This window comes from Peromyscus californicus, unplaced genomic scaffold, assembly GCF_007827085.1.
Source record: "Peromyscus californicus insignis strain IS unplaced genomic scaffold, ASM782708v3 Scaffold_10__1_contigs__length_136768540, whole genome shotgun sequence".
NCBI lineage: Eukaryota > Metazoa > Chordata > Mammalia > Rodentia > Cricetidae > Peromyscus > Peromyscus californicus.
Window position 1 is genome coordinate 26,376,092 of NW_026294391.1, and position 13,581 is coordinate 26,389,672.

The 13,581-nt window shown below is 46.4% G+C and overlaps 1 protein-coding gene across 1 annotated transcript; it reads left to right on the forward strand.

Moving 5' to 3' along the window:
• Positions 1-711: 711 nt before the first annotated feature.
• LOC128114617 (E3 ubiquitin-protein ligase RNF138-like) lies at positions 712-1,986 on the forward strand. Its single transcript, XM_052744766.1, has one exon. The coding sequence runs from the start codon at positions 1,033-1,035 to the stop codon at positions 1,885-1,887; it is 855 nt and encodes a 284-aa protein (XP_052600726.1). The 5' UTR covers positions 712-1,032; the 3' UTR covers positions 1,888-1,986.
• Positions 1,987-13,581: the final 11,595 nt, after the last annotated feature.

Consider the following 13,581-nt stretch of genomic DNA (forward strand, 5'->3'; position numbering starts at 1 on the left):
TGAAAGAAAGCACTTCACCTGCCTGGACCTGAGAATGGATGATTTCTCGAGCTCGTATATAGTTAACATCTCACAATTCCTTGCTTGGGTTTGCAGCACAGATAGGAAAATTCTAAAGCAGGGGTCTGATAAGAGGCCAGCTATTTAGATTGTACATTTCCGCCTTGGATGTATAGGTCTCACCTGTCAAGTTTAAGGACTGATAGATTTTTCAGCTCACATTAACGAAAGGAGAGGACTGAAAAGCTGAATTAATGAAGATAATAGCCTCACTAGGAATTTTAAATGATGCACTTAGTTCTTTTTCTGTTGGCCTTTTAAAAGTGGCATAGCCAGTGTGTGTGTGTGTGTGTGTGTGTGTGTGTGTGTGTGTGTGTGTGTGTGTGTGTGTGTGTAGGTGCTTGGGGGGACTTTATGCAATACTAGTGATTAAACCTAGCATTTTGCACATGCAACGGAGTCTTTGAACTGTATCCGCAGACCTCTTACTTTTTCCAGACAAGGGCTCCCCTAAGTTGCTCCCTAAGTTGCCCAGTCTGGCCTTGAACTCGCGATCGTCCTGCCTCAGCCTCCCTTATTGGCTGGGATTACATGCCTGCGCCACCAGGCCCAGCTGGACTTAAAAAAAAAATCTTGGTAAAGTAAACGGACCTGGCAGCTTACGTCACAACCAGCTGAAGGCGCGACGCGCTGGTTGCTATGGAGGCCGTCCTTGTGACCCCGCCTCCGGCTCTCATGTGGCTATCCACTCCGCAGTGACCACCAGGCAGGCAGCAGCAACCAGAGCTCAACCGTAGGGAGCTGCTGGCGGAGTGGGAAGGATCCCCACTACCATGAGCTTCAGATCTGGTGGGTTCTGAGGCCCATGAGAACAGAGCGCCACCGTTCATTTGCTGGGGATCCCCTGCTCCGAAGCGCAGTCAACTGCCGGGCAGAAACGGAGTGAAATAGGACCGCAGCACAGGGCCACCTGTCTACCGATCCGGCCGCGGAGAGAGGCAGCTTGACCTAAAGCGCCGCTTGGAGGATCCGATGGAGTCGAGCTCCGGGCCGCCACCGCCACCTCAGCAGCCGCGAGCCGACAGCCGCCATCGCCTTGGGCCTCCACTCGTCACCACCGTGGCCGAGGACGAGTCTGCCTCCACGCCTTACACCGAAGACGATTTCTACTGTCCGATCTGTCAAGAAGTCTTCAAGACGCCGGTTCGGGTCGCGGCCTGTCAGCACGTTTTCTGCAGAAAATGTTTCCTGACTGCAATGAAGGAGAGCCGGATCCATTGCCCCCTGTGCCGTGGCAATGTGACTAGAAGAGAGAGAGCGTGCCCAGAGAGGGCCCTTGACCTTGAAACCATCATGAGAAGTTTTCCTGGTAATTGCCGTTGCTGTTCCCAACGTATCGAACTCTACCGCATGAGACAACACTACAAAACTTGCGAGAAGTACCAAGATGAGTTTGGAGTTTCTTCAACTGTTCCAACATTCCAACTGTCTCCAGACTCCGTGGGCAACAGCAACAGCAACAGCAACAGCGAGGCATCCACCTCAGGAAACGAAGCGAGGCATCCACCTCAGGCTTACCAAGAAGAAGGCAACGCAAGCCCACCTGATCAGCCCACCTTTGATTGCCCTCTGTGTGAGGAAGTAAACATGACCAGGCAGCATTTGCTGGATCACTGCAACAGCAACCACAGAGCTCATGTTGTTCCAGTCATTTGCCCAATTTGCCTCTCTCTTCCATGGGGCGACCCTACTCAGCTGACGAGAAATTTCGTTAGTCATCTGAACCAGAGGCATCAATTTGACTACGAAGATTTCGTGAATCTTCAGCTGGATGAGGAAACTCAGTACCAAATTGCTATTGAAGAGTCTTTCCATATCAACATCTAGAGAGACTCTCTTTAGCTCTACAATTGTCCTAAGGGACAATTTACATGAAATCATCCTTTCAATAACTTGACGTGTTTTAAATAAAAGTAATCAGTCTGATCTATTTTAGTATTTCCTTTATTAAAAATCAAAGGCGCGTTACCTTAAAACTTAAGTCCTTTGGACAAGAAGACCGGGGAGGGTGGAGGGAAGGAGGAGGAGGAGGGATGGGGGAGAAGAAAGGAGGGTGGGGCTCAGGAAGGGGGAGGAACAGGAGAGGAGATGGGAAGGGTGAGGGGAGGAGGGATAGAGGAGGAGGGTGGGAGAGAAGAACATAGGAGGAGGGGGAGGGACAGGGAGGAGGGAGGGAGATGAATGGGAAAGGGGAGGGGGAGGAATTGGAAAGAACAGGGATGGGAGGAGGGGGAGGGGCAGGGAGGAGGGAGAGGAGTGGGAAAAGGGAGGGGGAGGGGTGGGAGAGAAGAGAGATGGCAGGAGGGGTGGGACAGGGAGGAGGGAGGGAGATGAATGGGAAAGGGGAGGGGGAGGGATTGGAAAGAACGGGGATGGGAGGAGGGGGAGGGGCAGGGAGGGGGGAGAGGAGTGCGAAAGGGGAGGGGGAATGGGAGTGAGAAGGAATGGGCAGAAAGGATGAGGGGTTTGGGAGGGAGGAGGGATGGGGGAGACTTGGAAAGAAGGGGAAGGCAGTGTGTGTATGGGGGTGAAGAGTACCACAATACCTAATAATGAAAATGTTATGACGAGGAGCATTATTTTGTTTGTTAATTTACCAAGTTAACTTTAAAGAAATACCAAGAAAAAATGGCAACAAGCAATGAACCTCACAAACCCGAGGGCTAACTATAGCTGATGGACCCCTGTAACACGTGTCCTTACAAATAATTGCCTCTTCAATCTATCGTCTAATAAGGCTGATTTTAAAAAGAAAGGTCTTTGGTGAAACAACACAAAACTATCCAGAACTGCTCTGTGAGAGACTCAGAAGGTTAACCCTTGTCTCTCTTCCACTGTCCGAGGCACAGGGATGGTGGAACATAAGCCATTTAGTAAACTCAGTGTGGGTCCTGTACTGGGGGCTGCTCTTCAATTCATCCTTCTGCCTCTACTTCCCAAGTGCTGGGATTACAGGTATGCATGGCCATTGCCAGTTTATGCAGTGTTGGGAACGAAGCTAGGGCTTTGTGCAGGCTAGACAAGAACCTTCCAACCCAGCCCTGAACTCCCGAGCATTTTTCTTGCCTGAAGAGTTCTTTTTTCACAATTTCATTACATGGATACAATGTATTTTGATCCTATTCGCCCCTATTATCCTTTCATCCTCTTCCACCTCCCACTCAACATCTTCTTCCCTGCAAGTCCTCTTACTGTTTTCATATCTCTTTCATTTGGTCCACTGCATTTAATTAAGGTTGCCTGCGTGAGAATGAGTGGGGGATTTTTACTTCAGCAGTGGCTACCGCTGAGGACTGACTCCTCTCCCAACAGCCACCATTAACTGCCTGAAACTCCGGGGGGGGGGGGGGGGAGAGGGTTTAAGAGCCCCTTCCCCCAGGGCTAACTAAACGGTGATGGGCCCAGGCTTGTGCAGGTCTTATGAAGGTAGCCACTGAGGCTGTGAGTTCATGGGTGCAAGAGCCACGTCATGCCCAGAAGCCAGCAATTCACAGCTCTCCTCCTCATCCTCTGGCTCTTTACTGTCTTGCCGTTCTCTCTTCTAGGTGTTCTCTGAGCCTGGGAGGAGGTGATACAGATGTCTCATTTAGGGATGAGCGAGCAGTCAGTAGTCAGTTTTCGCAGCCCTTTCACCAGTTATGAGTCTCTGCATGAATCACTGCCCTCTTCAAACGGAAGCGCCTCGGATCGAGGCTGAGAGCAGCACCAATCTATGGGTATAACTACAAATATTCAGATTCAGGTTTGACATCACGTGCATACAGCAAAACAGTAGTAGCAGGTTCCCCTCTAGGGCCCAGGACTGTCCCAGCTATGGGCTTTTACCAGGTTTATGTTATCAGGCATGGATTTCCCCTCCTGTAAAGTGGGCCTAAAATTCAATCAGAAAGCAGTTAGTTACCCCCATAACAGTCATGCCCACCATTTCACCATCTGGCCATCCTGCCTGGCAGGTTGTAAAAGGTCCTGTGTAGGGTAACACCACTGAAGACTTTTTGAGCTCCTGATTTTAAAAAAAAACAAAAACTTTCATTTATTCTTTGGAAAATTTATACATGTATAAAATGTATCTAGAGTCTCTCCAACCAACTGCCTCCTCCCACTCTCCCTGGACACCCCCATCACATTTACCTCCTACCTTCATGTCTGTCTGTCTGTCTCTCCTTCCTTCCTTCCTCTCTCTCTCTCTCTCTCTCTCTCTCTCTCTCTCTCTCTCTCTCTCTCTCTCTCTTTCTTTTTCTTTCTTCCTCCCACTGAGCCCAGTTTAGTACTGCCTGCCAGAATATTGACTGATAACTCCAGAACTTTTATCCAGAATAATTATCTCGAGCTTCTCCAAGTGTTTGTTTGATCCCTCCACCCAGTTTTATAGTCATACAGGCATCTCAAATTCGACTGTACAAGAATCATTTCCATAGGTTTCAAATTGGAAAGTTTCTTTGAACAACAAAATGGATGTTGACATTAAAAAAGAAAAAGAAAAAACCCAACAGAAGTTTATTGACTTGTTGATTTTACGTGTACAAAAGAATTCCCTTCCCCAGAGTCAGTAGTTAGCTAAGATGTACCTTTGATTTCAGCTGGTACAACATCTTCAACAAAGCACAAGAACTTTTTAGAAAGGTGCCAAGGACTTCCCAAAGGACAGTTAGACTGTTGGTTACAATTGGGGAGGGGGCTACCACTGGCATCTGGGTAGAGGCTAGGGATGCTGCTAACTAGCCTAGAGGGCAAAAACACCTCCCAACAAAGAACCAGCTTATCCTATACCATTAAGAGCATCTGATGGAGAAATCCCACTTTAACATATTTTTTTTGTGAAACAAAAATCGAGTCAGTTGATGTCAGTCATCATTTGAGGGGTGATGATAGAGTTGGAGCTGCCAGCGTGTGTGCACACATGGGAGATAGGGGAGCCATGGTGTGAAGTTGGGATGGACATCCAAGGAATACAGTGGGGCTTTGCTCTTCTTCTGGACCTTGTGATGGGATGTGTGGAGATGACAATCAGTGCATAGCAGAATAGTATTGCAATAGTGGTCACGTGAGAAGATAGCAATTCTTGTTCCCCCTCCAGAAGGCCTATTTTACCATAATAGAAAAAAGCAAGTCATGTGCATTTTCATATCGAACTTTTTGCTAAATAAATGTTTGTGGTAGCAACAGATAGATAGATAGATAGATAGATAGATAGATAGATAGATAGATAGACAGATAGATAAAGTTAGGGCATTTTCTTCCTTACTCCCATGAAGTATTTTCTTATAGTTCTTAAAGCTCATAGTTTTAGCGTCTACCCTCCTCACACTCTGGCTCTGGCCTCATCTCTTCAACTTCTCACCTGCATTTACTGAAGTCCGTCCACACAAGTTACTTTCTCCTCTGGCTGTCTCGGTTACTGTCTGCTCAGTTCTGCTTAGATAACTTGTTCCCATCTTATCCTTTTCTGACTGTCCTAAGAATGAGCCTTGACATGGAATAATCAGGTGTACTTGCTACCAGATGGTGACCAGTCCACTACGAGGTCGTTATTGGCTCCTCAATGCCATGCCATGCATCTAAGAGGCCCTTATCTTCTGTGCCCTTCGATCTACACTAGCTTCTTTTGCCATTATAAGGATCCCCCAGCAGTTGGGAGAGTGAGGCAGAGGGATGGACTTCACAGCAGCCTTGGCCTGGAGATAGGAAACCAAAGAGTCAATTCTTCAGAGTGGTTTCTGAGTACTATGAAAAGAACCCATTTTAAGTTAGTTGCCCATATTTAGAGATCCAGAAAGTGTCCATGGACATCAAAACCTGTTCATCTGGGGATATAGCTCAGTGGCTCAGTGGTAACTGGCTTCAATCTCCAGCACCACAAAAAACGGGGAGGGGCATGGTGATCCTGACTCCCTTTTAGATCAAGCTTCCATAGCCCCACCTGCTTTTACTCCATGCAGGCACTACTCGCCTACCCTTAATTTGCCATCCTGTCCTTAAACTTAGACTAGTCTTGCCTATAAACTCCATTGCTAGAGAACCTTGTTTCTACATGGCTTCTAGCCATGTCAGTGAGCTCTTGTGACCAACCCCTACAGAGAGCATGAATAGACTAGAGTCTGGCTTCATGTCTTCTCTTTGGAAGTGGCTTGGGTTAATTTCTTGGGCCCTAATATGAAGACACTCTGGGACTTCACATCTACTTAAAGAAAGTAGGAGACATGACTAGAAAAGACATTTCTTTTGCCATCTCAGCTCAGACACACACACTTGTACAGTGCAGCCTGAACAATGCTCTTAAAACTGTCTGGATAACGTGACAACAGTTTGTGATGCCTGCATACCACAGCACCAAGATTCCCAGCAATCGTGAGCACCACCAGCCATTTATTATCCCTAAATCCTATTCCACAGCCAAAACCTCCTTAGCTTCACTGGGTTCCAGATTTTATTGCTTTTCCTTTTCTCTCCCCTGCCACCCTCTCTTCTCTTTTTCTTCTTCTTCTCTCTCTTTCCCCTTTTTTTCCTTACTTCCTTTCCCCTTCCCTTTTCTTTCCCTCCCCACCTCTTCTTTCCTTCCTTCCTTCCTTCCTTCCTTCCTTCCTTCCTTCCTTCCTTCCTTCCTTCCTTCCTTCCTTCTCTTCTCTTTTTCTTATGTGCAGAGTCAGTATTGACAGGTCAGGGACCCACAAGTGGGAATAAATTCACCAAGTACAGATGAAGGTAGAGAAGTAGATGTCAGTATAGTGCATCAGACAAGACAGTAAAGAGAAATTCTAAGCACGGAGGCATTCTAAGGGGACGTTGTACATGTGTGTAGGGTATATGTGGTCATTCAGGCAGAGGTCAAAAGGGTTGTTTGACCAGAAAGGGATCACAACTCAGATTGAGAACCACTGCTCTAGAGGCACTTTAGAGAAGGCAAGACTAGCTATTGCAGGAGATCAGAGTTCAGATGATGACACGGGATCAGGAGATCCCTGGTGGTGGGAGGCAGTTATAGATATCAATGGTAATGTTGACATCCTCAAGACTCACCACCTGGGACTTACAGTCTTGTTATTAAGAACACAGCAGTTCTATCTATCTGAAGGCTAAATAAACAGGGACTCAGACACAGAGCGGAAAGTCATCAAGAAGGTGAACATAGGACCCAAGAAACTCCATATCTGTCTAGAAGAACTTCCTAGAATTTATGAACCAGGGATTCTGCAGTGCATTTTGACTTAAACTCTTGAGTTAGAGTTGCTATTGTCTTTATGCTGTAGCAGGAACAGGAGGCAAGAAACACCAGCAACATAAGCCAGGATTGCCAGGAGGAGGCTCGTGGTTGTTTTGAGACTTGAAATAGTTTGTCGGTTACTCAGGATAGGTAACTGCAGCAAATTTCTCTTTTTGGATACTTTGTCTCCGATCCAAGCGAGGACCTAGGACCAACCCTGGGAGAGGGGTTAGTTCCATAAGAGAGGGACATGAGCACCACAACAGTTAGTAAGCCTCTGATTACAGTACCACCACCATATTAGTTATCCTTTAGGGGAAGTCAGAGGATGCTAAGACAGAGAAGAGCAGAAAATATATTAGAGATGTCATTGCAGAGTGATTTTAGGATGGCAGGTGGAAAGCATAAAAACAGTGATTATCAGGATGCAAAGAAACCCTAGATCCAATCTAGGAGCCCAGATATATTGGGCAATAGAAGTAAAGCCAGGGCTCATGACTTGAGGTAAGTGATGGCTGTGGGGAAATAATAATGTAGGAAGTTTTCCTAGAGGAACAGTTCTGGGCTAAAATTCCATGAAAAGGGTTGGGTCCTGTGGGACATCCACAGGATAGGAAGAAAATGCTTTATAAAATTTTATCACAAAACTCCGAAAGGTGAGAGAAAGAACTGTGATTACTCATTAGGGTCTGGAGGTTCTTGAGGATCAGGAGAGAACAAACTTCCTCAGGTCACACACACACACACACACACACACACACACACACACACACACGCACGCACGCACGCACGCACGCACACACACACACACACACACGCACGCACGCACAAGTGAATAAATGTTAGAGAACAACTATTAAAAAAAGAGATGGAGCTCTCCAAGGGGTCCACAAGAATCGGCTGTTTGAACTTCTGGGGGTGAAACAGCAAATTAACAACTCATGGTGACAGCCTTTTAAATTGACTGCAGTTGAAGATGTGAATGGGACTTGATAGTGTTCAGTCCAGACAGCTTCCTTTTATGCTGTGGGACAGTGAGATAGACTTACTCTTCCAGATTAATGTCAGGAGGACATCACAAAGAGGTAGTCAGGCCCGGGGCTCTACTGATCTTGGTACTCAGTGATGGCTTTGGCACTTTGTCCCAATGCGGTCTACCAACACACTGTGACAGTTAATGAGTCTCTGGATTGAAAGGAAGTCCATTTGGAGGAAGGGCCTACTGTAAAGTGCTTCAAAGGGTTGAGGTGGATTGTGGATGTGGGGTTAATGCATAATCTTAAAGTGTAATTGGGAGACAACTGGGCCAAGAAATCTTGAGTCTGGAAGGAGCTTATTCTACGATGTGGTAAGTTATATTACCTTGATCCTTTTAGAAGATTGATGGTGCCAAGAACTTAATTTTTAGAGCATTACTTACTCCCCAGGTGATATTGGAAATAAAAATCAGGCTGTTTTCAGACATTAGGGACTACGGGAGTCCAGAGGGAGGAATAACATGCTCTATAAAGACAGTGTTACCTCTGAGGCCCCTTCTGTTTCAGTGAGGAACACCTATATCCACCCTATGAAAGTATTCACCAGAGCTAGTAGATATTTGAGTTCCTCTCATGGATGCACATGAGTGAAATCTATCTGTCAACCTTTCTCCATCATAGTTCCCCTATGCTGGCCAGGCTATAGGTTCATAGGAGGAGTTAGGGGTTATGTACTGAAGACTGAATGACAGGCAATAGTGGGCAAAGCCGAGGATAAGCCTGAGAAAAACAGTTGTGATGAGGATTTCAGCTACAGAGGAGATACCAACAGAGGGTTGTAGTTTCATTGATCAGATCCGCACAGATTTGTTTTGACAAAAGATCAGAACTGCTGAAAGGAAGTTTCAGAGCTTATTTTTTTTCAACCTAAAATTTTAATGTGTGTGTGTGTGTGTGTGTGTGTGTGTGTGTGTGTGTGTGTGTGTGTGTGTGTGTGTGATGTGTGAAGGAGCCTGGAGAGGCTAAGAGAGCTTCGGATTCCCTAGAGGTGGAGTTACAGGCAGTTTTGAGCTGCCTGTCTGGATGCTCATAGTGAAACTCAGGTGCTCTGAAAGAGCACAGATGCTCTTCAGCACCAAGCTAGCTCTCCAGCCTCTTGAAAGGCTTTTTATGGCAGTAAAGTAATGATTTGCCTGGTGGGGCACAGATAAGGGTGAGATGAAGTGCTGTCAGAACATCTCCTAAGCCAGGTGGTGGTGGCTCACGCCTTTAATCCCAGCACTTGGGAGGCAGAGGCAGGTGGATCTCTGTGAGTTCGAGGCCAACCTGGTCTATAGAGTGAGATCCAGGACAGCCAGAGCTGTTACACAAAGAAACTCTGTCTTGACAAAACCAACCAACCAAACAAACAAAAAAAGAAACATAATCTTAAAAGGAGGAGCTATGGACCATGGATCCACAGACTTACCTGAAGTTGACCCTTAGGGTATTTTTTGAAGAGAAAGAATAAGTTCTTAATTGGTTTACTGTTTCAATGGGGGCTCTCTTGTCTCATATTTGAGTGCTTTCTGGAAAATAGAGCGATATCAGAGAGAGGTAAACCTAGCCAGTAATTCTGTGGAGTTTGATCACCATTGGAATATTGCCCCTTTAAAATTGCCTGAGGCCGCCGGGCGGTGGTGGCGCACGCCTTTAATCCCAGCACTCGGGAGGCAGAGCCAGGCGGATCTCTGTGAGTTCGAGGCCAGCCTGGTCTCCAAAGCGAGTTCCAGGAAAGGCGCAAAGCTACACAGAGAAACCCTGTCTCGAAAAACCAAAAAAAAAAAAAAAATTGCCTGAGGCCAGTCACTGAAGGACTGCAGGGCTTTATGAGCTGCAGATCCCCTGGCTGAACCGGATCAGAATGAGAGACCCAGGCAGTTCTTGGTAGACTTTTGTTTTGTGACCTTATTAATCACTTTATTTTGAGTTATACATTTCAGTTGGGTGTTCAAGACCAGGTAGGTGACTAAAAACTAACCACTTTTCTTTATTGTTAAAGTCAGTCAAAACTACCTAGGGGTTACTCTTAGGGACTTGGGCTTATTTATTGAAACATGGATAACTCCCTTCCCCATGACCTCATTAGCCCTTCCCCATGGATAACAAAATGGCAACGAGCCCAATCTTGTATAGGTAACCCCAGCTGCAGTGAGTTCCTGAGTACAGTGTCCAGAAGACAATGTGCAGCACCCTTCCCAACCTCTGGCTCTTACATTCTTGCTGTTCTCTCTTCTGGATGCTCCCCGAATCTCAGAGGAGGAGACATAGATGCTAGCTTAGGGCTGAGCACTCTGCACTTGCTTTCCACATTCACCAGTTGTGAATCTCTGCATTGGCCACTGCCCCCTGCAAAAAGAAGCTTCTCTGGTGAAGACTGAGAGCAGCACTAGTCTCAGAGAACACCTGTGTTGGGGTCCTAAGCCTCGACACCCTCCATCTCTTTGTTCTTTAAGAGAGCATCACTGCTAACCAGAGGACTAGATTGTAGTTTTATATCAATGTACCTGACTTTGACTTTAGAGAATTTATTTACCTTCAATTATCATACATATACCACCTTTAAGTTTTAGCCTTCACGAACCTTGGATGATTTACTCAGACTTTCTGAAATGTGCTTAAGTTTTCTGGCTTCGTTTTCATATTTCCTTTTCCATTTTGATCATCCATTTTACCCTAGGACAAAATCTTATTTTACCATACAAAAGTCTTTATCCCCCCCCCCCAAAAAAATCTGTCTTCCTTTTGATTATCTGTTATAGAACACTGTTCTCCAGTCATAAAATGGCTATTGCTCCCTTGAAATCCAGGAAGCAGTCATCACCTGCATAGGAGCTGGGCAAGGTTGAGCCCATTAACATTCAATCATGGGGGGATGAAAAGGCCTCATTCCCTTCCCAAAGAATTTCAGGCAGCTGACAGTTGCTAGGGGGAAGCACTTACTAGTCCCCATCTCTCTCTGAGGATGTAGAGGCAATTAACAATTGTTGAAGAAGAAAGAGCCTGTTTTTACCCCACTGGAGTGGCCACTTGTAAGTTGCCCGTGTTCTTCCTGTAATAGCCCCTCACTCCTGCTCCTATAAGAAACCCCAATTAAACTCATTGTTTCACCAAAATAAAGTTAGGTGGAGCTGTTTCATTGGCCTGTCACTAGTGACATTCCTGGGGTGAATGGACATTTTGGCACAAGAAAAGGTCCATGTGACACTTAGCACCCAGAGTGGGGCATGGCAGACGCAAAGATGAGTTGAGGAGGGACACCTGTACTGTCTCTGCTGTGAGTGACGAGACATGCAATTGAAGCTAAGCTGTGTGAGGGTGGAGTGTCTTCAGGGTCAGTCCCACAGTGCTGCCCCTTCCATGGTGCATGGAATGCCATGTCCTCTTGTTACAGTGGCAGTTGTATTGTCCTTGCTGTGGGAAAAAGACATGCAACTCAGCCTGCTCCTTCTGAAGGTGGGAACTCCAAGAAGGCCATCTTCCTCTAAGTGGTATGGAATGATAAGCCTCCTTGTGTGTGGTCCACCAGGGAGCACAGGGAGGGGAGTCACCTTTAAAATGGTTGATGAATTGGAGAATGTTTTCCAGCCTGTGCAAATAGCACGATAGAGTGGGATCTTAAGCAGTCTGTGGTGTTAGTCACATGGTCCTTGCTCAATGCAACAAGAATGCAACCAGGTCAAGCTGTTTGCCTGCAGAGAATTTGTTTACACAAGGGGGAAGGTCCAGGTGCTAGCCTCTGCAATAACCTCTGAACTGGCAGGAAAAAATGAATAAAAAATAAGGAGATGAGGCGGACGTATCAGATTGTCTTTTCTTATAGCTGGCAGGGTAATAGAGGGGATGAAGGAAAAAGTTTCAAATTAGATCTGTGCTAAATAATCTTTCCTTGGATCCTCCCCTCCCACCCCCCATGGAACCTATGGAAAGAACTGGGTTTTGAGGAGGAAGAGATTTGAGGAGGAAGAGAACTGGAAGCGGTAGAAGCAACCTTCCCGACCGACCGACCTTTAACACTAAGGAAGGGACAGTCCATGTTATGGCAAACAAACGGAGATCTTAGTAATGTCTCAGTGCAGGAACTGGGAAAGGCCTTTAAATGAGAAATGAGTAAGCCTTTCACAGCATGGCTCATGATGGGGCATGGTGGCAGACGGGATCAGTCTGAGTGCCCTGGAAGTGGAGAAACTGAGCAATGTAAGCACCCATCCCTCCTTAAGACAAAAGCTGTATAGCCTGAGACAATATGAGGAAAATTAAACATGATACACTAGCTCATAGGAGCCATTTGGAACGCTTGCTTGTCCCTGGCAGAGGGCCCCATACATATCAGGGACTGGCAGACAGGCGTTACTGAAGAAACTTGTCACGAGAGAGGTGGTGCTGGATGTCCAGTTCTCCAGACCTGGTAGCACCGTTTCCACAGGACAGTTAGGGACAAAGTTAATTCAGCAGAGATCCTGAGACTGTTTGGGGCTTTTAGTGGCTTTGTGGAGACCAATGGTGCTGTCCCAGTTAGTTTTCTGTTACTAGGATAAACACTAGGACTAAAAGCAGCTTGAGGAAAGAATGGGTTCTTTTGGCTTATGTGTGCTGATCTCATTTTATTATGGGGGAAGAGCCAGGGCTGGATCTCAAGGAGGAGCAGAGGCAGAAACCATGAAGAAATGTAGCTTACTGGCTTGCTCTCCAGGCTCATGCTCAGGTAACTTTCTTATACTCCTGCCCCGTGCCAGGATCAATCCACAGTGAGCTGGGGCCTCTACATCTACCAACAGTCAAGAAAACCACAGGCTTGCCTACAGGCCAATGTGATGGAGGCATTCTTTTCTTTTTTCTCTTTGGTTTCTTGAGACAGGATTTCTCTGTGTAGCTCTGGCTGTCCTGGAACTCACTCTGTAGATCAGTTTGGCATCAGACTCAGAGATCTGCCTGCCTCTGCCTCCCAAGTGCTGGGATTAAAGGTGTGCACCACCATCACTCAGCTGAGGCACTTTCTTAATTGAGGTTCTCTCTTAGGTAACTGTAGTTTCTATCAACTTGGCAAACAAACCAAATCAAAACCAAACAATACAACCTAACCAGCACAGGAGGGTCATGATCTCTTCAAGATAGGAGAGACCCTGGCAGGTCTGAATGATACAGACTGGCATGTAAATTGGTATCAGAAAGTGCAAAAGGAACCAAGAAGGGATGAGACAAAGAAAAGGGACACAGAGGGGCCTGCGTAGGTCACTCCAAAGCAAATACGGCAAGATTTGTGTAGAGCTGGAGTATTATAAGGAAAACGATTGATAGCCAAAT